Source organism: Pan troglodytes, chromosome 14 (genome assembly GCF_028858775.2).
Source record: "Pan troglodytes isolate AG18354 chromosome 14, NHGRI_mPanTro3-v2.0_pri, whole genome shotgun sequence".
In the NCBI taxonomy this organism is placed as follows: Eukaryota; Metazoa; Chordata; class Mammalia; order Primates; family Hominidae; genus Pan; species Pan troglodytes.
Genome location: NC_072412.2, coordinates 27,208,420 through 27,231,477, shown reverse-complemented (window position 1 = coordinate 27,231,477; position 23,058 = coordinate 27,208,420). Strand labels below are relative to the sequence as shown.

Below are 23,058 nucleotides of genomic sequence, written 5' to 3'. Positions count from 1 at the left end.
CAGAGGTAGCTGCTGGGCTAGCCTCCCTGAAGCAGGCACATCCTTCACTGCCTGGCTCTGAACCCTCCATGATTTCCCATTACTTAGACTGATACCAAGATTGCTCAGTAATCTGGCTCTGGCTCCTTCAAGTTCCGACTTTGTTTTTCATGACTCCTTTCTTTTACGCTATTCGTCTTGTTTTTCATACCCCCTCTCTTGTGCTATTCCTACCCCTCTATTTTAAAAACATATATTTAGTAAATTTACTCAAGGGAAGCTTAAGTGATGGAGAACTGAAAATAGTAGAAATCAGCCAGGTACAGTAGCTCACACCTGTAATCCCAGCACTTTGGGAGGCCAAGGTGGGTGGATCGCTTGAGCTCAGGAGTTTGAGACCAGCCTGAGGAACATGGTGAAACCCCGTGTCTATCAAAAATACAACAACAACAAAAAAATTAACCAGCCATGGTAGTGTGCGCCTGTGGTCCCAGCTACTTGTGAGGCTGAGGCCGGAGGATCATCTGAGCCAGGGAGGTGGAGGTTGCAGTGAGCCAAGATTGTGCCACTGCACTCCAGCCTGCCTTGGCCTCCCAAAGTGTTGGGATTACAGGCATGAGCCACTGCTACTGGCTGATATATATCTCATATATATATATGATATATATCGTAGATTTTTTTTTTTGTGGAGACGGGTTTTGCCATGTTAGCCAGATGGGTCTCGAACTCCTGACCTCAGGTGATCCGCCCACCTTGGCCTCCCAAAGTGCTGGGATTACAGGCATGAGCCACTCACTGCACCCGGCTGGGAATCGCGTTTCAACATGAGCTTTGGAGGGGACACACATCCAAACCATATCACCAACTATTCCATATTCTTCAAATTTGCTTTTAAGAGATGACTGTACTAAGGCACCAAGTATTCACAGCAGCTGAGTGAGATGTACTGTTTTTTTTTCCTGTCAGTGATTAGAGAGCATAGGCAGGAAATCCACCATAACTCTAAAATTATCTCTTCTTACCAAATAGGTTCATTTATACCTCCCTTCCTCCAGAAAGTCAAAGCTGCATTTAATGTCACATTCCTCCTGAACAGATATTGTGCCATTGCGGCACAGTCTAAACAAAACAAAACAAAACATAATAAAAACAAAAATAATAAAAACAAAAAGTCTCCACTATGGTTTAATGGCGGGTTTTCTGTTTGTGAAGAACTGAAGTTACTGGAGTTGACCAAATGTGTTTGACAATCATGACCTCATATTTCAGGCAGGTGGCCTGCACAAGCCAGCTCATTTTCTTTATTTGCCATGTCCCACCCTGTACTTCTAGAGAATGAGTTGTTGATTTGTTTGTTTGTTGGTTGGTTTTCTGTAACAAGGATTTGGGAAAGAATGGTGGACTTTGTGTGATGGATCATTTTACGTGCTTTCTCTGGACTTTTCACAGCTTGTGCAGCTGTTTTACTTATGTAAGCAGACAACAACTGTGTTAGTGATTTCATGTCCTCATTAGTTAGCTATACTTGTTATAAGAAGATCAACAGACTGAACTTCAGTATTATTACAAAAGTTGTATTTTTTTTTTAACATTGTGAGTTTGAGATATCACAGTCTCTTAAATTCCAGTGCCTTCATGGCTCTGTGGGACTCAGCTCTGCCAGGTGGTGAAGAACGTGGCCTGGCCTTCAAGAACATCCCTGGGCTCCTGGTCAGCCTGGCTCAAGCTATTCCCGGACTGCCAGCGGTGGAGCCCACCACCTCTGTACTGTGCATTTATCATGCTATTCTCTCTCCTCTGAAGCCCGCAGATTTGTCTATCCAGATTGTGGATTGTACCCAGCTTTAATTTTTAAAAACTTTTTACAGGGGCTGGGCACGGTGGCTCATGCCTGTAATCCCAGCATTTTGGGAGGCCCAGGCAGGTGGATCACCTGAGGTCGGGAGTTCGAGACCAGCCTGGCCAACATGGAGAAATTCCGTCTCTGCTAAAAATACAAAATAAACCAGGCGTGGTGGCGCATGCCTGTAATCCCAGCTACTCAAGAGGCTGAGGCAGGAGAATCGCTTGAACCCCAGAGGCGGAGGTTGCGGTGAGCCGAAATCATGCATTGCACTCCAGCCTGGCAACAAGAACGAGATTATGGATTTCTGGCAAGAATTTCCCAGGAGCGTGCCCTTCCCAGAGCATCATATTCAGAGTGACAGGAAGTCATTTGGTGTCATTATGAAGATGTGAACCTTGATCATTAGATTTAGATGGTGCATGCCAGGTGTCCCCACTGCAAAGTTACTATTTTCTTCACTTATAATTAATAAGTGTCTTGGAGGGGATGCAAATATCCTGTTCCTTCTTTAATTTTCACCTACTGATTTTAGCACCCATTGGTGGATCTTGCCTACGATTATTATGGTGGTGTTTGCCTAATGGTGCTTTTCTTTTTCCTACATTCCCTCTATGTTAATTGGAATGTTTTGTAAGGAAGCACTGTCCCTTTCCCCTCATTTTATTTATGTATTTATTCAAATTTTTATTTATATCAGTAGAGGCCCATGAATATTTATTTTATCCTCTGGGTTGTAACCCAATACAATCATTATTTATTTTGTTGCTCAAATTCTTCCAGCTTTGGCCATTGGGAGCTACTTCAGTTTTGCTCCTGTGTCCTTTCAACATCTCCTCATCTTTTTCCAAGCCCTTCCTTAATTTTTGACACACTACCAGATAGTTCAGGTTCATCTTGTATTTTTCTTTTCTTGCCTTAGCCCTGGAATTCAGCACTTCTCCAAAGAGCACTGGCTTCTTTGGGGGGTAGTATTTAGGAACCAAGATCTGAGAGTTGGGTGTGCCCATTGCTGCTGGGATATCATTGCTTCTAGGCCCTCTCGGCAGGCAGAGCCTGGAAATACAATATATAGATAATCTAATTTTAGAATTACTAACCCATACCCTGATGAGAAATAGATTTACTAACTAAAGGACAGTATTTGTGTACAGTGTTTTTTGTCTTTAGCCTTAAGGGATCCAAAGTATTATTTTCTGAAGTTACTTAGGTTAGTTCCTTTCTTTCCCATCCCCTTCACTATGGTTTTATTATTTATTTGTGATACAATTGAATTAATTTGGTTCGTATTCCGTCTTGATATTTCTTCCAGCCCCCTCATTTCACATATTCTAGTTGGTTTATTTATTTATTTTATTTATTATATATTCTTTTACTAGAGACAGGGTTACACCATGTTGCCAAGGCTGGTCTCGAACTCCTGGACTCAAGCAATCTGCCTGCCTCGGCCTCCCAAAGTGCTGGGATTACAGGCGTGAGCCACCACACCTGGATTATTATTATTATTATTATTATTATTATTATTACTTTGAGACAAGATCTCCCTCCGTTGTCCAGGCTGGAGTGCAGTGACACAAACATAGCTCACTTCAGCCTCAACCTCCTAGGCTCAAGCAATCCTCCTGCCTCAGCCTCCCAAAGTGCTGGGATTACAGGCGTGAGCCACCACACCTGGATGATGATGATGATGATGATGATGATTATTATTATTATTATTACCTTGAGACAAGATCTCGCTCCGTTGTCCAGGCTGGAGTGCAGTGACACAAACATAGCTCACTTCAGCCTCAACCTCCTAGGCTCAAGCAATCCTCCTGCCTCAGCTTCCCGGGTAGCAAGGACCACAGGCATGCACCACCACGCCTGGCTAATTTTTTAATTTTTTGTAGAGATGGGGTCTCACTTTGTTGCCCAGGCTGATCTTGAACTCCTGGGCTCAAGTGATCCTCTTGCCTTGGCCTCACAAAGTCCTGGGATTACAGGCATGAGCCACTGTGCCTGACCCTCCTGGTTGGTTTAATTACTTGTTTTTTGAGACATGACATGACTCTTGTCCTAAAAGTCAAAACAGTGTGAAACAGTATACTCAGAGAAGTATCACTGTCTCCTCACTCCTACTGACAAGTTTCCACCCTCTTTCTACATATCCCTGTAATTAACCAGTCCCTTTAGATGTTTTGCTATTATTCCAGTACTTATTGTGCACAAGTGACCAGATACATATATATTTCCTTATATTCTCCTCTTTCTTACATAGCATAGCATACTTGAAGGTAGATACTTTTTGCACCTAGCTTTCTTCACTTAACAGTACATCCAGGAAATCATTGCAAATCAGTTCTTAGAGGTTGTCTTCATTCTTTTTTATAGCTACATAGTACCCCCTGGTGTGGATGTACCATAATTTGTTCAACCACTCTCCTATGTATGAGCATTTAGGTTGTTTTCAGTATTTTGCAATTATGAATTGTGCTGCAATTAATTGCTAGAGGTGTGCTTATTCCCAGAAGTGAGATTGCTGGCTCAAATGGCGAGTGAATCGCAAGTTTTATTAGGTATTGCCAAATTCTTCTCCAGAAGGGTTGTGCAGGGTGTGTTCCCCCAGCAATGCAGGAGAAAACTGTTTCCCCATGGCCTCACTGACAAAATGTGTTGTCATATTTTTTAATTTTTTGCCAGTCTGATAGAGGAGAAGTGATATATTAGTCTTGTTTTAACTTACGGATTTCTAATTATAAGTAGGTTTAATATTTTCTCATATGCTTGAGGGCCATTCTTTTTTTTCTTTTTTTGAGATGGAGTCTCACTCTGTGGCCCAGGCTGGAGTACAGCAGTGCCATCTTGGCTCACTGCAGCCTCTGCCTCCCAGGTTCAAGCAGTTCTCTGCCTCAGCCTCCCAAGTAGCTGGGATTACAGGTGCCTGCCACCACACTCGGCTAATTTTTGTATTTTTAGTACAGACAGGGTCTCACCATCTTGGCCAGGCTGGTCTCGAACTCCTGACCTTGTGATCCGCCCACCTTGGCCTCCCAAAGTGCTGGGATTTCAGGAGTGAGCCACCGCCCCTGGCTGAGGGCCATTCTTTATATCTTTTTTCTTGAATTGTGTATTCAATTCTTTTTCCCAGTTTTCTACTGTGTTTTGGTTCTGTGTCCCTCAATTTTCAAAAGTTCTTTTTATATTAGGGGTATTCGCCCTTTACTTGTAATATATGTTGGCATATTTTCTTCTAGTATGTCAGCTGGGTTTTTTTGTTTTGGGACGGGGTCTTGCTATGTTCTCCAGGCTGGACTTGAACTCCTGGGCTCAAGTGATCCTTCCACCTCAGCCTCCTGAGTAGCTGGAACTACAGGCATGTACCACCATGCTTGACGTATCTATTATTTTTTACTTTATTTTGTGCCCATATTTTATGATCCAGCTCAATTACTGGACTTGGGTGAAAAACTTAAACATCCGGCTTAGAAATCTCTTCTCCCTCCTTTGAAGTTCCAGGGCACTTACAATTTACATTTCAAAGTATTTGGTATCTTTTTATGGGACACTTGTATTTCTCCTGTGTTTTACTTATTTATTCCTAGGAGACTCAAACTCTTTAAGGGCAAGATTAGTCTTTTTTTTTTTTCTAGTCTCATAGTACTCAGCAGATGGTCTTGCACTTATCATATACTTACTAAGTGAACAAATAAGACCAGAAATATGGTTTTTGACTGGTAGCAGAAGAGCTACCCTGCTCTTCACCTGAAGAAATATGTGTGTGCTCATGTGTGTGCATGTGTGCATGCTGTGTTCAGCCATGTAAAGGAGATAGGAGGTGGGGGACTCCACAGCAGAAGCTGCTCCAGCCCCTGCTCTCAATATATCTTAATTAATTAATTAATTAATTTTTTGAGACAGAGTCTGACTCCGTCCCCCAGGCTGGAGTGCATTGGCGGGATCTAGGCTCATTGCAACCTCCATCTCCTGGGTTCAAGTGATTCTTCTGCCTCAGCCTCCTGAGTAGCTGGGATTACAGGCGCCTACCACCACACCCAGCTAATTTTTTGTATTTTCAGTAGAGATGGGGTTTCACCATGTTGGCCAGGCTGGTCTCGAACTCCTGACCTCAAGTGATCTGCCCACTTCAGCCTCCCAAAGTGCTGGAATTACAGGCATGAGCCATGGCGCCTGGCCTAATATATCTCAGTTATTTAAAGCAGGCAAGAAGTGTGGTGGCAGTGTGGCTATGGGGACATCTGCCCAGAAAATTTGGCTTTTAAATTTCCTCTAACACAGATACCAATTTACCATTGCTTTATAAATTTTTATCTATATACCAACAATCACAAAAATATTTACCTATATATTATAGATTTTATAATTACGGTCTGATTAGTTTGCTAGGGGTGATACAACAAACTACCACAGACTGGGCAACTTAAACCAACAGAAATTTATTATCTCACAATTCTGGAAGCTAGAAGTCCAAAATTAAGATGTCAGCAGGGTTGGTTCCTTCTAAGGGCAGTGAGCAAGAATCTGCTCCAGGCCTCTCTCCTTGGTTGGAAGATGGCTGTCTTTCTGTTCACATGGTGTTCTTACTGTCTGTGTATCTGCCTTCAAATCTCCTCTTTTTTTTTTTTTTTTGAGACAGAGTCTCACTCTGTTGCCCAGTCTGGAGTGCAGTGGCGCGATCTCAGCTTGCTGCAACCGCTGCCTCCCATGTTCAAGCCATTCTCCTGCCTCAGCCTCCCGAGGAGCTGGGTTTACAGGTGCCAACCACCACTTCCAGCTAATTATTTGTATTTTTAGTAGACATAGGGTTTCACCATGTTGGCCAGGCTGGTCTTGAATTCCTGACTTCAAGTGATCTGCCTGCCTCCGCGTCCCAAAGTGCTAGGATTGCAGGTGTGAGCCACCGTGCCCTGCCTCCTCTTCTTATAAGGACACGAGTCATACTGGATTTAGGCCCACCCTAATGACCCATTTTAACTTGATTACCGCTGTAAAGACCATCTCCAAATAAAGTTGCATTTGAGGGTTAGGACTTCAACATATGAACTTGCAGAGGTAGGGGGACACACACCATGACAGTCCGTACAACATTTTAGAAATGCAGCCCAATGTTATTTATCTTTTCTTTAGAGAATTATAATTAATAGGACCTTCAGTCGGCAACGTGTTCTCAGTGGGTTCCAGCTTGTGTGGGTGTTGCGTGCAGTGTGTCAGCATGCATATGTTTGATAAAGTTTTGATGTGAAGAAGGGGAGGCCTTAGACCTGCAGTTTTCATGAATTCACTTTGTTCTATCTGCAACGTAGGTATCAGAATCCCCGGAAGACCTCGGGTGTGCGTTGAGACCCCAGAGCTCAGGGACAGTGTACGAAGCTGCCGCTGTGGAAGTGGATGTATCTGCTTCCATCACACTGCAAGTGCTGGTCGACGCCCCAGGGAACATTTCCTGTCTCTGGGTCTTTAAGCACAGCTCCCTGAATTGCCAGCCACATTTTGATTTACAAAACAGGTAAGTGGAGGAATACCTTCTTGACATAAAATGTGATTCATTTGGAATTTTGTTTCAAGTTTCTGTTCATGTTTATTGTAAACCTTTTTTTTTTTTTGCGAGTCAGGGTCTCTCTCTGTCACCCAGGCTGGAGTACAGTGGCACAATCTTGGCTCACTGTAGCCTCGACCTTCCAAGCTCAAGTAATTCCCCCACCCCAGTCCTCCCAAGTAGCTGGGACTACAGGCGCGTGCCACCACACCCAGCTAATTTTTTAAATTTTTTCTAGGCACCATAGTTTTTCACCATGTTGCCAAGGCTGGTCTTGAGCTCCTGGGTTTAAGTGACCCACCCACCTCAGCCTTCGAAAGTACTGGGATTACAGGTGTGAGCCACTGCGCCTGGCCTAGGCCTGTTTTTTGTAACTCTTATCTTCAGTGAAATAATGAACTAAAAATACAGTTAGGGCATCAATACATGACATTATATATCTGTCAAATCTCATAGGATGTATAACACAAAAAATGAACCCTAATGCGAACTATCTTGCTCTGTCATCCAGGCTGGAGTGCAGTGGCCTGATCTTGGCTCACTGAAACTTCTGTTTCCCAGGTTAAAGTAATTCTCCTGTCTTAGCCTCCTGAATAGCGGGGATCACAGGCGCACACCACCACACCCAGCTAATTTTTGTATTTTTAGTAGAGATGGGGTTTCACCATGTTGGCCAGGCTGGCCTCGAACTCCTGACCTCAGATGATCCTCCCACCTCGGCCTCCCAAAGTATTGGGATTACAGGCGTGAGCCACCGTGCCCCGCCCAAACTATGAACTTTAAAATTGGTTCATCAATTGTAACAAACATATCACACCTATGCAAGATGTTAATAATAAGGGAAACTGTGTGTGGAGGGAAGGGCATATATGGCATCTTTCTGTGTCTTCTGCTCAATTTTCCTGTAAGTCTAAAACTCTCTAAAAAGTAAAGTTGGTTGGGTGCAGTGGCTCATGCCTGTAATCCCAGCACTTTGGGAGGCCGAGGTGGGAGGATCACCTGAGGTCAGGAGTTCGAGACCAGCCTGGACAACATGGTGAAACCCCATCTCTACTAAAAATAAAAAAATTAGCCCGGCGTAGTGGTGCGGGCCTGTAATCCCAGCTACTTGGGAGGCTGAGGCAGGAGAATAGCTTGAAGCCCAGAGGGGGATGTTCGGTGAGCCGATGTCACGCCACTGCACTCCAACCTGAGAGACAAGAGTGAGACTCCGTCTCAAAAAAAAGAAAAAAAGAAACAAGTTAAGTCTATTAAGTTAAACCTATACACACAGACACATATATAAGTATATAGAAAGCAGTGAGTGGCTGGCAAAATGTAAAACAAATAGTAAAAAGAATATCTAGGATTTTTTTTCCTTTTTCTTTCTTTTTTTTTTTTTTAATATTTTTACCTTATTTACAATTAAGATTTTTTTTTTTTTGAGGCAGAGTTTTGCTCTGTCTCCCAGGATGGAGTGCAGTGGCACGATCTCAGCTCACTGCAACCTCTGCCTCCCAGCTGCAAGCAATTCTCGTGCCTCAGCCTCCTGAGTAGCTGGGATTACAAGCACCCACCACCATTCCTGGCTAATGTTTTTTGTTTTCTTTTTTTTTTTTTTTGTATTTTTAGTAGAGACAGGGTTTCATCATGTTGGCCAGTCTGATCTCAAACTCCTGACCTCAGGTGATCCACTCGCCTCAGCCTCCCAAAGTGCTGGGATTACAGGCGTGAGCCACCACACTGGGTCTATTTGGGATTTTTTAAGTGTCTTGTTTTTTAGTTGGATATCATGTTAAAGATAAAATTTAGAAAGTTTTCATTTCATTCTTGTTAGTGTAGCAAGAAATTTCTTTTTTAAATTTATTTATTTATTTATTTATTTATTTATTTATTGAGGCGGAGTCTTGCTCTATTGCCAGGCTGGAGTGCAGTGGCGTGATCTTGGCTCACTGCAACCTCCTCCTCCTGGGTTCAAGCAATTCTCCTGCCTCAGCCTCCCGAGTAGCTGGGATTACAGGCACCTGCCACCACGCCCAGCTAATTTTTGTATTTTTAATAGAGGTGGGGTTTCACCATGTTGGACAGGATGGTCTCCGTCTTTTGACCTCTTGATCTGCCCACCTCGGCCTCCCAAAGTGCTGGGATTACAGGCATGAGCCACAGCATCCAGCCAAGAAATTCTTTAAAAAAAAAATTTTTTTAAAGGAAATTTATTCTTGGGAAATGCTTGGGAAAAGAACATTTGATCTTATCTATTTTGTTTCACAATATGATAAGCAGAATCGCAATGTTATGTGCTATCTACAGATTATTTAGTAAGACATTGATCTGTCTGTGAGGAACATCGATCTCATCCAGAAAAATGTCTTAGCCAAGATGTGTGGGTAATGTCCTAACCCTGTATAGCTCTATGCTGATTGCTGCCCCCTGCTGTCCTTGTCCTCTTGCTGAAATGAGATGGGGCAAAGGACATAGGTCAATTAAATGCCCTCTTAACACAGCCTTTCTTTTACATTCTTGTGGCTGTCCTGTTGTCCCTTAGGTGTAGAGAAGGCACGCGCTTTCCAGGAACTATGTAGTAAATAGTACCCAAATGGCCTGCAAGGGGTATCAGGCCCCTTGATAGGGTCTTGGAGAACGTCTCTGTGATCAACTTGTACCAGTTATTTGTATTTGTTTTTAAGGTCAAATACATTCTTCTCTTAAGTGATTTGCAGGACAGTGAGTATAGTTCTGAAGTTGAGTTCTGAATCTTGGAACACATTCATTTTCCTTTCCTCTTTTGAGATTGTATTACTCACTTCTTGTTTTTTGGCTGCAAATGTGCTGGGATTACAGGCATGAGCCACAGTGCCAGCTACATTTTTTCTTTTTATTGGGAAGGCATCTCAATATGTTGCCCAGGTTAGTCTTGAACTCATGGCCTCAAGCGATCCTCCTACCTCGCCTCCCAAACTGCTGCGACTGCAGACGTGGTGGCTCACGCCAGGCGAATGGTTCAGAGAAAAAAAGCATATCATCAAAATAGATCTGCAGAAGCAAATCAAGTATATATCCTACTAATTGACTGTGTTTAAGAATGTAGGCCCATGTACTATTGAACCTGCTTGCTGCTTTAAAGCAGGGCTTCTCGAATATAACCTGTATTTGGATTGCCTGGAGATCTTGTTTAAAATGCAGATTCTGATGAGTAGGTCTCAGTGGGACCTGAGATTCTGCATCTTTGTCAACTCCCAGCTGATGCTAACACTGTTAGAGAAAGACTACACTTTGCACAGTTAAGGGTCTAAAGGTCAGAAAGTGTGAACTTATTTTATTATTTTATTTTATTTTATTTTTTGAGATGGAGTTTTGCTCTTGTTGCCCAAGCTGGAGTGCAATGGCGTGATCTTGGCTCACCGCAACCTCCGCCTCCCGGGTTCAAGCAATTCTCCTGCCTCAGCCTCCTGAGTAGCTGGGATTACAGGCATGCAACACCCCACCCAGCTAATTTTGTATTTTTAGTAGACAGGGTTTCTCCATGTTGGTCAGGCTGGTCTCGAACTCCCGACCTCAGGTGATCCACCCACTTCAGCCTCCCAAAGTGCTGGGATTACAGGCATGAGCCACCATGCCTGGCCAGAAAGTGTGAATTTAAATCCAGCATCACTCAACAAAGTGCTAGGAGGACTGTCAGCTTTAAAGAGAGAGGATAGCACCAAATACACATCATAGTTATCTCTCGGAAGAGAATGCCCGTAACCCAATTTATGTTTACTGATTATCTGAAAAGTTAAAAATACTGACACTGAGACATCTTTCTCTTTACATCTAAGTGATATTCAGTGTAATTATGACTCTATAGGAACACGCCTTTTGTCAGATTTTGCTTGAGTTCTTTCAGTTAGACAGAGAAAGGCACAAACTAGGAGAATTTTTTTTTTTTTTAATCTCAGTGTTCTGTGAATGGGAAACTGAGGCTGAGGCTGGTGACCAGGTGACTTGGGCACATGTGATCACGGAGGGTGCTTTCTTATGGAAGGAAATGGCATGCCACTGCTAAAGGGACTGTATCACCAACACTGTGTGTGGGAGGTTTTTTTTTAATTTTTTTTTTTTCGAGACAGAGTTTCGCTCTTGTTGCCCAAGCTGGAGTGCAATGGTGTGATCTTGGCTCACTGCAACCTCCGCCTCCCGGGTTCAAGCGATTCTCCTGCCTCGGTCTCCTGAGTAGCTGGGATGACAGGTGGGCGCCACCACGCCCAGCTAATTTTTTGTATTTTTAGTAGAAACAGGTTTCACCATGTTAGCCAGGCTGGTCTCGAACTCCTGAGCTCAGGTGATCCACCCATCTCGGCCTCCCAAAGTGCTGGGATTACAGGCGTGAGCCACTGTACCTGGCCATTTTTTTGTTTTTTTTGTTTTTTAATTTTTAAAAAATAGAGGTAGGGTCTCACTATGTGGCCCAGGCTGGTCTTGAACTCCTGGGCTCAAGTGATCTGCCAGCCTTGGCCTCCCAAAGTTCTGGGATTACATGTGTGAGCCACTGCACCCAGCTTACTGTGCTTTTGTTGTTGTTTTTTCAGTTTTTTTTTGAGATGGAGTTTCACTCTTGTCACCCAGGCTGGAGTGCAGTGGTGCGACCTGAGCTTGCTGCAGCCTTTACCTCCTGGGTTCAAGCAGTTCTCCTGCCTCAGTCTCCTGAGTAGCTGGGATTACAGGCGCCTGCTGCCATTCTCAGCTAATTTTTGTATTTTTAGTAGAGACAGGGTTTCACCATGTTGGCCAGGCTGGTCTCGAACTCCTGACCTCAGGTGATCTGCCTGCCTCGGCTTCCCAAAGTTCTGGGATTACAGGTGTGAGCCACCGCACCCGGCCTCCTGTGTGTTTTTAGATGGGAGTTTTCGATCCTAGAAGCTCAGAGAAGGTGAGATGATGGCACCGGAATGGAGCTCTCCCACCCTCAAGGGGAGGACTGGTTAAAAGTCAGGGTTCAACGAGCATCGCCCAGGCTGAGTGCTGGGCACATGACAGAAGCTGTGTTCTCCACAGAGCGGCTTCCGTGCCAGTCGGGGAACGCTGGAGTACCAAACTGCCTTTTTAGTCACTATGAAATTTTGTTTTTAGTTTCACACATTTTCCAAAATAACTAGTTCTCTTTCCTGTTTTGCAGAGGAGTTATTTCCATGGTCATTTTGAAAATGACAGAAACCCAAGCTGGAGAATACCTACTTTTTATTCAGAGTGAAGCTACCAATTACACAATATTGTTTACAGTGAGTATAAGAAGTAAGTCCAGCCTGCTACTAGTATTCCAGCCTGGAATACCACAATATTTCAAAGGAGTGGTTTAGAACCCGTTAGCTTGACCAGCTCCTCTAGACATATTCAGGTTTCCCTTGATACGTAGTTGGATTGATTAGATTCCTGTCAACCCTCTGTAGAACCTATAGAGAACTGAGAATCACTGATGAATCACTGATGTGTGCCGTGGGCTCTCAGAATGTGACTGCTGCTAAAAACGCCTGTGACATCCTCTGTTCAGTAGCAGATGGCTGACAGGGAAGAAATGGAAAACATTTTGACCTTGGAATCAGAAGACCTCTGTTCTAATTCTGGTTCTGATCCTACCACCTATGGCAGGTTACAATTTCTCTGAGCCCCAATTTCCTTATTGGTAAAATGAGGATAAAAATACGTACCTCACAGGATTGGAAGGTCTCAGCGTGATCCAATAGAACTTTCTGAGATGATGAAAATGATCTTTGTCTGTTCTTTCCAATACAGTAGCCACTGGCCACATGGGGCTGTTGAACACTTGAAAGGTGGCTAAGGTGACTGAGGAACTAAAGTTTTAATTTTATTTAATTTTAATTTGTTAAAATTGGAATGTAAATAGCCCCATGCAGCTAGGGGCTACTGTGTTGGACAGCGCAGGCCCACACGCATGCTAGACCATATGCAAACTGTAAGGAATGGTCCAGATGTTCTCACCAAGGGAGGCAGCTGTGCAGTTGGCAGAGGCACCACCTGCGTGTGCTTTCTGGCTTCTCCTTGTTTCGTCCCCATCATGCACAGACTCGGTGCTATGCACACTGAACTTGCTGCTTCACCTTCCATGACCAAGAAGGACTAAAGGTGGCTGCATTCACTTAGGTCCTCGTGCCTTTAGGGGCCAGTGCAGTGCTCCAAAAACCCTGGGTTAATATCACTTGAAATTAGGTCCCCCCCACACATTGACACAACTTGCCAGGCTCCCTTCTTCCTTGTCAGTGACTAAATGTCCGGCCCACAGAGGTGCCCTGGGTCAGGAGTAACCACAATTGCCCTTTGCTGGAGATCTTCTGCCTGTTTCATCTCAGATGCTCACAGCGATCCCGCATGCATGTAGATGAGAAAACAGCCCCTTTGAGAGGTGTGGTGGTGGGCACAGCTGGAGGCTTTCTGCACCACACTGCCCTGGGTCTTGTGTGAGAATGTGTGGGTCTTGCTGTCAAAGCTACTAACAGAAGAGAGCACGCAAGAGTCCCAGAAGCATCATCTTACTGGGGTTGGGGGTGGAGTAAGGTTCTAAAGTCAGCCTGTAAGGTATACATTCGCTAAAGTCAAAATTACCCAAAATTGATTCTGGAAAGTCCTTTAATTACTCTGAAAATGATAGGACCAGAGCCCTACAAGCTCCAAAGCCGAGAATCACCTTATGTTGCTCTTTAATGTCGGTCATGTTCCCTGCCCCCTTTCTAGTCCCTCACCGCCTCTGTGGGACAGTAAATACGTGCCCCAGGTTGGATGAAGCTAGGACGTTTCTTGTTCTCTACTTCTCTTCCTCTTTCTCCTTTTTTCTCTCCTTTTAAAATTTTCTTGCCAAGTATAAACAGTTGTATAAGGTAAGTGGGCATCTGCTGTGTCTCTGTTATACTTAGGGTATATTCCTTTCACTTAAGATTTACAATGTAAAAATGTAACAACAATTATTCAAGTAAATTGTAACTTATTTTTAGCATTCTGCAAGGTGGTGGGGTCCAAAAAATAGGTGGGAGAGATGTGGCAACAGTCAGTGTGAAAAAGAGGAAAGGGTTTAGTCAACCACAAGCTCAGTATTAACCACCAGCGTGGCATGGTTGCCAAAAAAGTAAATTTGAACCTTGGCAGTGTTCATGAAAATATAACGTCTAAATTAAGGAAATTAATAGAAGATTATTCATTTCAGTTCTACTTTTTTAAAGATGAATACTGACAAAATGAGCAACCAGGATAGTGGAAAACTTGGAATTCTTTAAATTAGGAGCAGTTGAAGGAATTGGGAATGTGTAGTATATAGAAGGAAATGTTTTGAGGAGACGATAAGATTGATTGCAGTGTAATGCAGAGGAAATTCTTTTGGGATTTGAGTCAGGAAACCTGAGCTAACTAGTTAAAGTACCTTGTATGGTAATTATCTCCCTTGATCTCGGTTTCTGATTTTAAATATTTGAAAGATTTTCATATGGAATCAAAGCTAGACTTTAAAAAAGTTGCTCTAGAGGGTATGATAAGAACCAATTGTTAGAAATTACAGGGAGAAAAAGTAAAAATCACCTCAAGATGGGAAAAAATACTTGCAGTTCACAATCAACAAAGGATTAATAGTCATAATATGTAAAGTCAATAAGATAAACAATCTATATAAGTCAATAAGTCAATAAGAAAAACAAGCAAAATGAAAACCTAGTAGAGCAATGAACAAAGGACATGAGTAGGCATTTCATTTTTGGAACATGAAACCTAAATGGTCAAGAAACATGTTAAAAGATAAACTTAGGCACGTTAAAGTTGTAAAGAGTATATTTGAGCAGAAAGCAATTCATGAATCAGGCAGTACCAGATGGCAAGCAGGTGGGCTCCGGTGAGGAGAGTCAAGGGTAAGACTTCTTTCTATAATGTGTTCCCGGAAGCAAGACAAAGAAAAGATTTCATTGTTTAAAGAAGGACAGTCCCTCGATTGGTCAGTTTGCAGTTCCTCATTGATTAAGCTAAGTTGCATTTTGCTGCTCATATTGAATTGGGTTTGTTTTTTTGCTTTTTGTTGTTGTCGTTTTTGTAGAGACGGGGTTTCGGCATGTTACCTAGGCTGGTCTCGAACTCCTGGGCTCAAGCGAGCCTCCCGCCTCACCCTCCCTAAGTGCTGGGATTACAGGCGTGAGCCACCGTGCCCGGCCTTTATTCTTTTCCTTTTTTTTTTTTTTTGAGTTGTGTTGTGATTTGTTTACCTAGGAACTCAAGCTGTTAGAGTTGTCTCAGCCTAATGGACTCCCAATTAATTATTTTAACACATGTTAAATTAATAATGGAGAAATTAAATTAAGACCACAATGAAATACCATTTTATACTTGCTAGATTGCTGAAAATTAAGAAGTCTTGGTAAGTCTGTAAAGCAATAGGTGCTCTCATATCCTGCTGTGTAACATAAATTAGTATAACCACTTTGGAAAACAAATGATCATTATGTGTAAGGCTGAATGTGCTCACACCATGTAGACCAGCAGTTCCACTCTTAAGAATGTTATTAAGGAAACTGTTATACACATGCCTCAGTACAAATGTGTAGAATGTTCAGAGCACATGGTTGATCATACAAAAAACCGTGGCCGGGTGTGGTGGCTCATACCTGTAATCCAAGCACTTTGGGAGGCCAAGGCAGGAAGATCACTTGAGCCTGGGAGGTTGAGGCTGTAGTGAGCTGAGATTGCACCACTGCACTCCAGCCTGGGTGACAGAGACCCTGTCTCACACACACACACGGAAGGAAACAACCCAAATGTCTACTGCAAGAAAATGAAAAAATAATGATATATTTACCAATAGAATATTATGTAGCAGTAAAAAAAAAATGAATAAAGTATAGCTACATGTAAAACCATGGATGAATTTTAAAAACATAAGGTTGGATGAAAAAATGAAGTTGTAGAAGCTACATATTGATTGATAACACTATTTTGAAGCTCAAGAATGAAATAAATCAATATACTGTTTAGTGCCACATATTTATTTGGTATAACTACTTTGAAGAGTCCTCGAATAATAAACAAAATTCAGGATAAAGGATACGTGCAGTTGAGAGGTGGGGAGAAGCACAAAAGTAGATCAAAAGGTATTTATTAATATTCTAGTTATTAGGTGGATCGTGGCTCTGTGGGTATTTGTTGTTGTTATGCTTTGAAATTTACACTCCATATATTCTTTCATATATATATATATATATATCAAACAATACATAATATTTTCAAACCAAATTGATTGTAAGGAGAGAGGCTGGAATTCAGTATAGGGAAACTTTCTTTAAAAAAAAAAAAGTTTGTCAGAAATTAGAATGACCTGCCCTGGGAGGTCATGAACTCCAGTCTCTAGAAGAGTCAAAGTAGAAGTAGAAAGTTTATGTTAGAAATAGCTGGGAGTGAAGGATGGTGTGTGTGTGTGTGTGTGATCCAGTGTGAGTGGGAGGCTCAACTAAACCTCTAAGTTCTGTTGCAATTCCAACTCCACCCTACCATGTTTCTTCTGTCTTTCTAAATCTTAGTATATTTCTGCCTAGTTGCAGATCAAATTATAGGAAGAAAGTTGAGGTCTAAACTATGTGTTAAACAAGGGTTTAAGCCATATGTTATTGCTAATTTCCTTTTTCCTGTGCCTATCAATATTTGTATTTTCACATGGCTTCACTCGACTACTTTAGTTAGCTGTGGATTTGTGAAATACCCAAAGAAATTGGCCTAGAGGAGAAATGTTCAAGTTGACACTGCAGCCACAGCTAAATTTAATATAATGGTTGGTTTGCTTTTGATGCCTTTATTATAAAAAAAGAAAAAATATGTATACGTAATGGTTGCGAACTTTTCATAATGACGTAGAATCCTTTTCTGAGGGGCTGCTAAGAGAATTATTTTTAAAATAGTAAAATGTTAATAACTTATGATGCTTTAGATACCCTGCTTTACACATTAAGAAGACCTTACTTTAGAAAAATGGAAAACCAGGACGCCCTGGTCTGCATATCTGAGAGCGTTCCAGAGCCGATCGTGGAATGGGTGCTTTGCGATTCACAGGGGGAAAGGTATGACACATCCATGGTAGCTGCTATTCTCATAATTTCCTTTTGGCCTTTTTCTAATGTAGTTGACATCAAGCTGTCTGTAAAATTTAATTTATGCTCATTTAAACAGGAAACTTTGGCTTCTTAAAGTTAAAAAAATGGCCAGTATAGGGCCGGGTGAAGTGGCTCACGCCTATAATCCCAGCATTTCGGGAGGCCAAGGTGGACAGATCACTTGAGGTCAGGAGTTTGAGACCAGCCTGGCCAACATGGTGAAACCCCATCTCTACTAAAAATACAAAAAATTAACTGGGTGTGGTGGCAGGCACCTATAATACCAGCTACTCTGGAGGCTGAGGCAGGAGAATCTCTTGAACCCGGGAGGCAGAGGTTGTGGTGAGCCGAGATCACGCCATTGCACTCCAGTCTGGGCAACAAGAGCGAAACTCCGTCTCAAAAAATAAATAAAATTAAAAAAATAAAATAAATAAGTAATACAGAATGGCCAATGTGGGCTTCACAGGGAGGACAAGGATTTTTTTGTTAAGGGGCTTTTTGGAACCCCTCAAATCAACTGCAGGGCCCTTCCTGGGCATCATGCTACACAAGTAAAAGTCCCTCTACATTCCAGGATTGTTGGCTCCCTGGGCATCTGGTTGGGGCAAAAAGAAAGACACTGATTTTAAAGTAGAATTATCTTATAAGTAAGAAATTCTAGGCTGGGCACAGTGGGTCACATCTGTAATCCCAGCACTTTGGGAGGCCGAGACTGGCGGATCACGAGGTCAGGAGATCGAGACCATCCTGGCTAACATGGTGAAACCCCATCTCTACTAAAAATACAAAAAAAATTAGCCGGGCGTGGTGGTGGGCGCCTGTAGTCCCAGCTACTCAGGAGGCTGAGGCAGGAGAATGGCGTGAACCCAGGAGGCAGAGCTTGCAGTGAGCCGAGATCACGCCACTGCACTCCAGCCTGGGTGACAGAGCGAGACTCCATCTCAAAAAAAAAAAAAAAAAAAAAGGAAATGATAGGCCGGGCACAGTGGCTCACACCTGTAATCCCAGCACTTTGGGAGGCCGAGGCAGGCAGATCACCTGAGTTTGGGGGTTCAAGACCAGCCTGACCAACATGGTCAAGCCCCGTCTCTACTAAAAATACAAAAATTAGCCAGGTGTGGTGGTGGGCATCTGTAGTCCCAGCTACTCAGGAGGCTGAGGAAGGAGAATCGCTTGAACCCGGGAGGCGGAGGTTGCAGTGAGCCGAGATCGCACCATTGCACTCCAGCCTGGGCGACAGAGTGAGACTCCATCTAAAAAAAAAGAAAAGAAAGGAAGAAAGAAATTCCTTGTGACAAAATGTTTAATTTCTGATTATCCTGTTTGTTCTGGAAAAGCAGTCTAATATGATTGTTTAAAGATATAGAATCTAGAGCCAGATAGCCTGGGTTTGAACCCTGGTTTGCTTAGCAGCTGTGTGGCCTTGGACAAGTTACTTACTCTCTGTGCCTCATCAGAAGAATGCGGATGACAAGAGATCTTATAGGATTGCTATGCTGATTAAATGAATTGATATATGTAAAGCACATAGAACAGTGCCTAGCTGATAGTAAGTATGGCATAAATGTTTACATAGTTTTTCATATATGCCAAAGCTAAGTTCTCACAAAGTAAAAATTCATGCAGTTTGAACTAATTAAAATTTACTAAACAACTTTTTTTAAAAAATAGGACCAAATAGAAGGAGAAAAAGTACCAAATACTTTGTTCCAAAGTGGTACAAAAGTTCGCTTTCTGCTGAGGCAGGGAGAGGGGTTTTACTCTGTTGAATACTTGGGAGTCTTGGCTGACTTCCCTTGTGGGTGACACCTTGGCCCTCCTCTGTTCCTATGGGAACTCGGGTGACTTTTGAAACTTTAGCTTCCCCCTCCCTTACTGCGTCCCAAAAGGATGCTTACCTTGCTGAACTTCATGAAAGCCCAATCATGCTTTTTCTCTTCTCTCTTTCTTCTCTTTTTTTCCTTTATCTTCTTTCTCATTTTTCCCCCTTTCTTTCCCTGTCTTTAAACAACAGCAACAAAGAGATCACCAAACATGAACAATTTTAAACTGTTTTATTATGTAATTCTCCTTAGTGTTATTCTAATTCATTGAGATAATGAGTAACTAGCTAGCTCCCCTCTGAGCTCTTAGCTGAAACCATAGATATGGGCTTGTTTACCTTTTGACCTTTTGTTTACCATTTGACCCTTAAAACTGGCTCTAGAACTTTGTTATCCTCTTGAGCATTCATTTGTAATTTTAAAACTTGTTTAGCCAAATGGTACTTCTTTTCTAATTGCAGCTGTAAAGAAGAAAGTCCAGCTGTTGTTAAAAAGGAGGAAAAAGTGCTTCATGAATTATTTGGGACGGACATAAGGTGCTGTGCCAGAAATGAACTGGGCAGGGAATGCACCAGGCTGTTCACAATAGGTAACACTATAATATCACGCACTTTCGTTTTCAGTGACGAGTTCTTAGCAACTATCAGGGACTAACAGTAACTGCGTAGGTGATCATTCAACTTCAGAAATCCTGTCATTCCGTCAGGTCACAGTAAATGCAATATTATGGATTCTGTAAATGCTGATTTCTTCATAAAAGAGGAGTCAGTCTCTAAAAGCTTCTTTTATTAACGTGGTTAGTAATATTTGAGATGATGCTAAGTCTGTTCAGAATGTTCAGGATATCTTTTGTGATGAGGCAAAAATCACTTTTTTTTTCTCACTTGGGATGTTTTCATCTCCTAGATCTAAATCAAACTCCTCAGACCACATTGCCACAATTATTTCTTAAAGTAGGGGAACCCTTATGGATAAGGTGCAAAGCTGTTCATGTGAACCATGGATTCGGGCTCACCTGGGAATTAGAAAACAAAGCACTCGAGGAGGTAATAGGACAAGTTTGTATTCTGAAAATGCAGGAACAATTAACTAATAGTCCGGATTGAAAACATTAAATGCAAACTCTGTTTTATTAAAACCTAGGGCAACTACTTTGAGATGAGTACCTATTCAACAAACAGAACTATGATACGGATTCTGTTTGCTTTTGTATCATCAGTGGCAAGAAACGACACCGGATACTACACTTGTTCCTCTTCAAAGCATCCCAGTCAATCAGCTTTGGTTACCATCGTAGGTAATGCAGGCTGCTCACACAATCTTTATTCCTATTTTTAGTTGCTGTAGTGTGGAATGTGAAGTATGTGGTACAAATTCTGATTTCAATATAATGCTACTATCAAACACTAAGAAAGAAACTGAGTTAGAATAGCTTTGCAAAGATAATCTGCCCACCCTCTTCCTTTTCCCGTTAAACCAGGCTCGCTTGAATGCCACTGTCTTTGCATATAACACATTGTAATATGACCATCTGTTTGTGTACTTTTATCCTCCAGTAGACTGTAAGTTTCTTAAGGACAAGAACAACTCATTCTATCCTTGTAGTTCCAGAACCTGACACAGAGCCTGACACAAAATGGACAATAAATACTAGTTCTAAGAACCAACTAACCGCACTGTTAGGGCAGTGAGCACTGAGAGACAGTACAAGCCCTTAGATGCACTGAAATTTTGGTGGGGTAGGTAGGATCTGAAAATAACCACAGTTCAATAATCTCAGATTAGGGCACAGCGTTCAGCCATAATGAAAATGCCGAGAAATACAGTGATGCTCTTAGCAGATTAATAAGGAAGTGTTCCATAAGGCAACCTCGTGAATATTGCTAGCCAGATCGCTCTTTTATTTGTGCCTTGAGTTTATTTTACTCTCTCTCATCAGTGGAAGAGTGGTGCTGGCTGAGAGCAGGGGCCAGACAGTCAATTATCTACATCCCATTATTTTTCTTTCCTTCTTTCTTTTTTTAAACATTTCTTAACTTCGAAAGATGATGAGCTCAGGCTTAGAACTAGGGATAGGACTCCTGGGTTTTCACTTGGATTATCCAACCTGACCTGCAGCATGCCAACACTTGAGTTTTCCTGTGTTAAACTGATGAATACAAGTTTATTTTATCTTCTCAATACGTTTCCCTATGAATATTATTAACTAACTCATAAATGCCTATTTTTTCTTACAGAAAAGGGATTTATAAATGCTACCAATTCAAGTGAAGATTATGAAATTGACCCATATGAAGAGTTTTGTTTTTCTGTCAGGTTTAAAGCCTACCCACAAATCAGATGTACGTGGACCTTCTCTCGAAAATCATTTCCTTGTGAGCAAAAGGGTCTTGATAACGGATACAGGTGAGACCACAAAGGACTCTAAGATACCATTTTTAGCATAATTCTCCTCGCTTGTTGCCCTTGAGAAGGACAGTTTTATACTTATGGAAGCAAATTCACTTATGAGTTTAACTATTATTGAGTTGAAATTGGAGATAAGAAAACAATAAGCAGATGTGAGGATACAGTAGCAGTCTTACCATTACTTTAGATAATATAACCTGCTGCATGAAAACAGAAAGAACCGTATTAGTCTGGTCTAGTTTGAGTCTGGTTCTCTGGCATTTTCTGAGTCACAAGGTAGTTTTTACTTCCTGTTTGAGAGTGCGGTGTGTAGGACACTGAGTCTCCCCTAAAACATTTGCAGATGATTGAGGAAGTAAAACTCCTTAAAAACAGAAAAACATTACTCATAGGTGTATTGATTTAAATTTTCAAAAAATACATGCAGAAATAGCCCAATAGTAAGTGCTGAAGGAAAATGTTGTTTTCCTCGGGATTTGTATGAGAAACTATGCAAGATTCTTTTTTTTAAGAACAACAAATTTTCTTTTCTTTTTCTTTTTCTTTTTCTTTTTTTTTTGAGATGAGGTCTCACTCTGTCACCTAGGCCATAGTGCAGTGGTGCAATATTGGCTCACTGCAACCTCCACCTCCCAGGCTCAAGTGATCCTCCCACCTCAGCCTCCCAAGTAGCTGGTACCACAGGTGCACACCACCACACCTGACTAATTTTTTGTATTTTTGGTAGAGACAGGGTTTTGCCATGTTGCGCAGGCTGGTCTTGGACTCTTGAGCTCAGGAGATTCACCCTACCTGGGCCTCCCAAAGTGCTGGGATTACAGGCGTGAGCCACTGCACCCAGCCGAAAGATTCTCTTGTGGGAGGAATTCTCCATTCCTTCTTTGGAAAACAAAAAACAACTTTCCCCTATATCTTCTATAGTTATGACATCTCTTGTCTCTTTAAACTAATGCTATGGAACATGGTTTTGGACTAGACTATGAGACACTGAGACGCACATGTTATCTTTCAAACAAGTCAATGGACTAGAATAAATCATCCTTTCTCAGCATGTGGTCTGTTGAACAACTGTGTAAGAATCATCTGAGCAAATGTTTAAAATGTGGATTCCTGGCTCCCATTCCAGACATGCTGACTCAAAACTGGGGCAAAACGCTCAGACTCTGCTTTTTTAATGAGAACCTTTGGTGATTCCTATCACAGGTCTAGATCTGTGCTGTCCGGTACGGTAGCCACCAGCCACATGTGGCTATTGAGAGCTTGAAGTGTGTCTGGTCCAAATTGAGATGTACTCTAATTGTAAAATACACACTAGATTTTGAAGACTTAGTATGAAAAAAAGAATGTAAAATATATTATTATTAATTTTTATATTGGCTGGGC

General features: G+C 42.1%; 1 protein-coding gene across 1 annotated transcript in view; it reads left to right on the top strand.

The window, feature by feature from the left end:
- The window catches only part of FLT3 (fms related receptor tyrosine kinase 3), a 97,672-nt gene that overhangs the window by 30,957 nt on the left and 43,657 nt on the right, over positions 1 to 23,058 (top strand). The window contains exons 3-9 of the mRNA XM_509601.7: positions 7,123 to 7,325; positions 12,490 to 12,605; positions 17,278 to 17,407; positions 19,728 to 19,855; positions 20,173 to 20,312; positions 20,410 to 20,563; positions 21,504 to 21,672. Coding sequence (XP_509601.2) covers positions 7,123 to 7,325; positions 12,490 to 12,605; positions 17,278 to 17,407; positions 19,728 to 19,855; positions 20,173 to 20,312; positions 20,410 to 20,563; positions 21,504 to 21,672 — 1,040 coding nt within the window. The remainder of the gene's footprint in view (positions 1 to 7,122; positions 7,326 to 12,489; positions 12,606 to 17,277; positions 17,408 to 19,727; positions 19,856 to 20,172; positions 20,313 to 20,409; positions 20,564 to 21,503; positions 21,673 to 23,058) is intronic.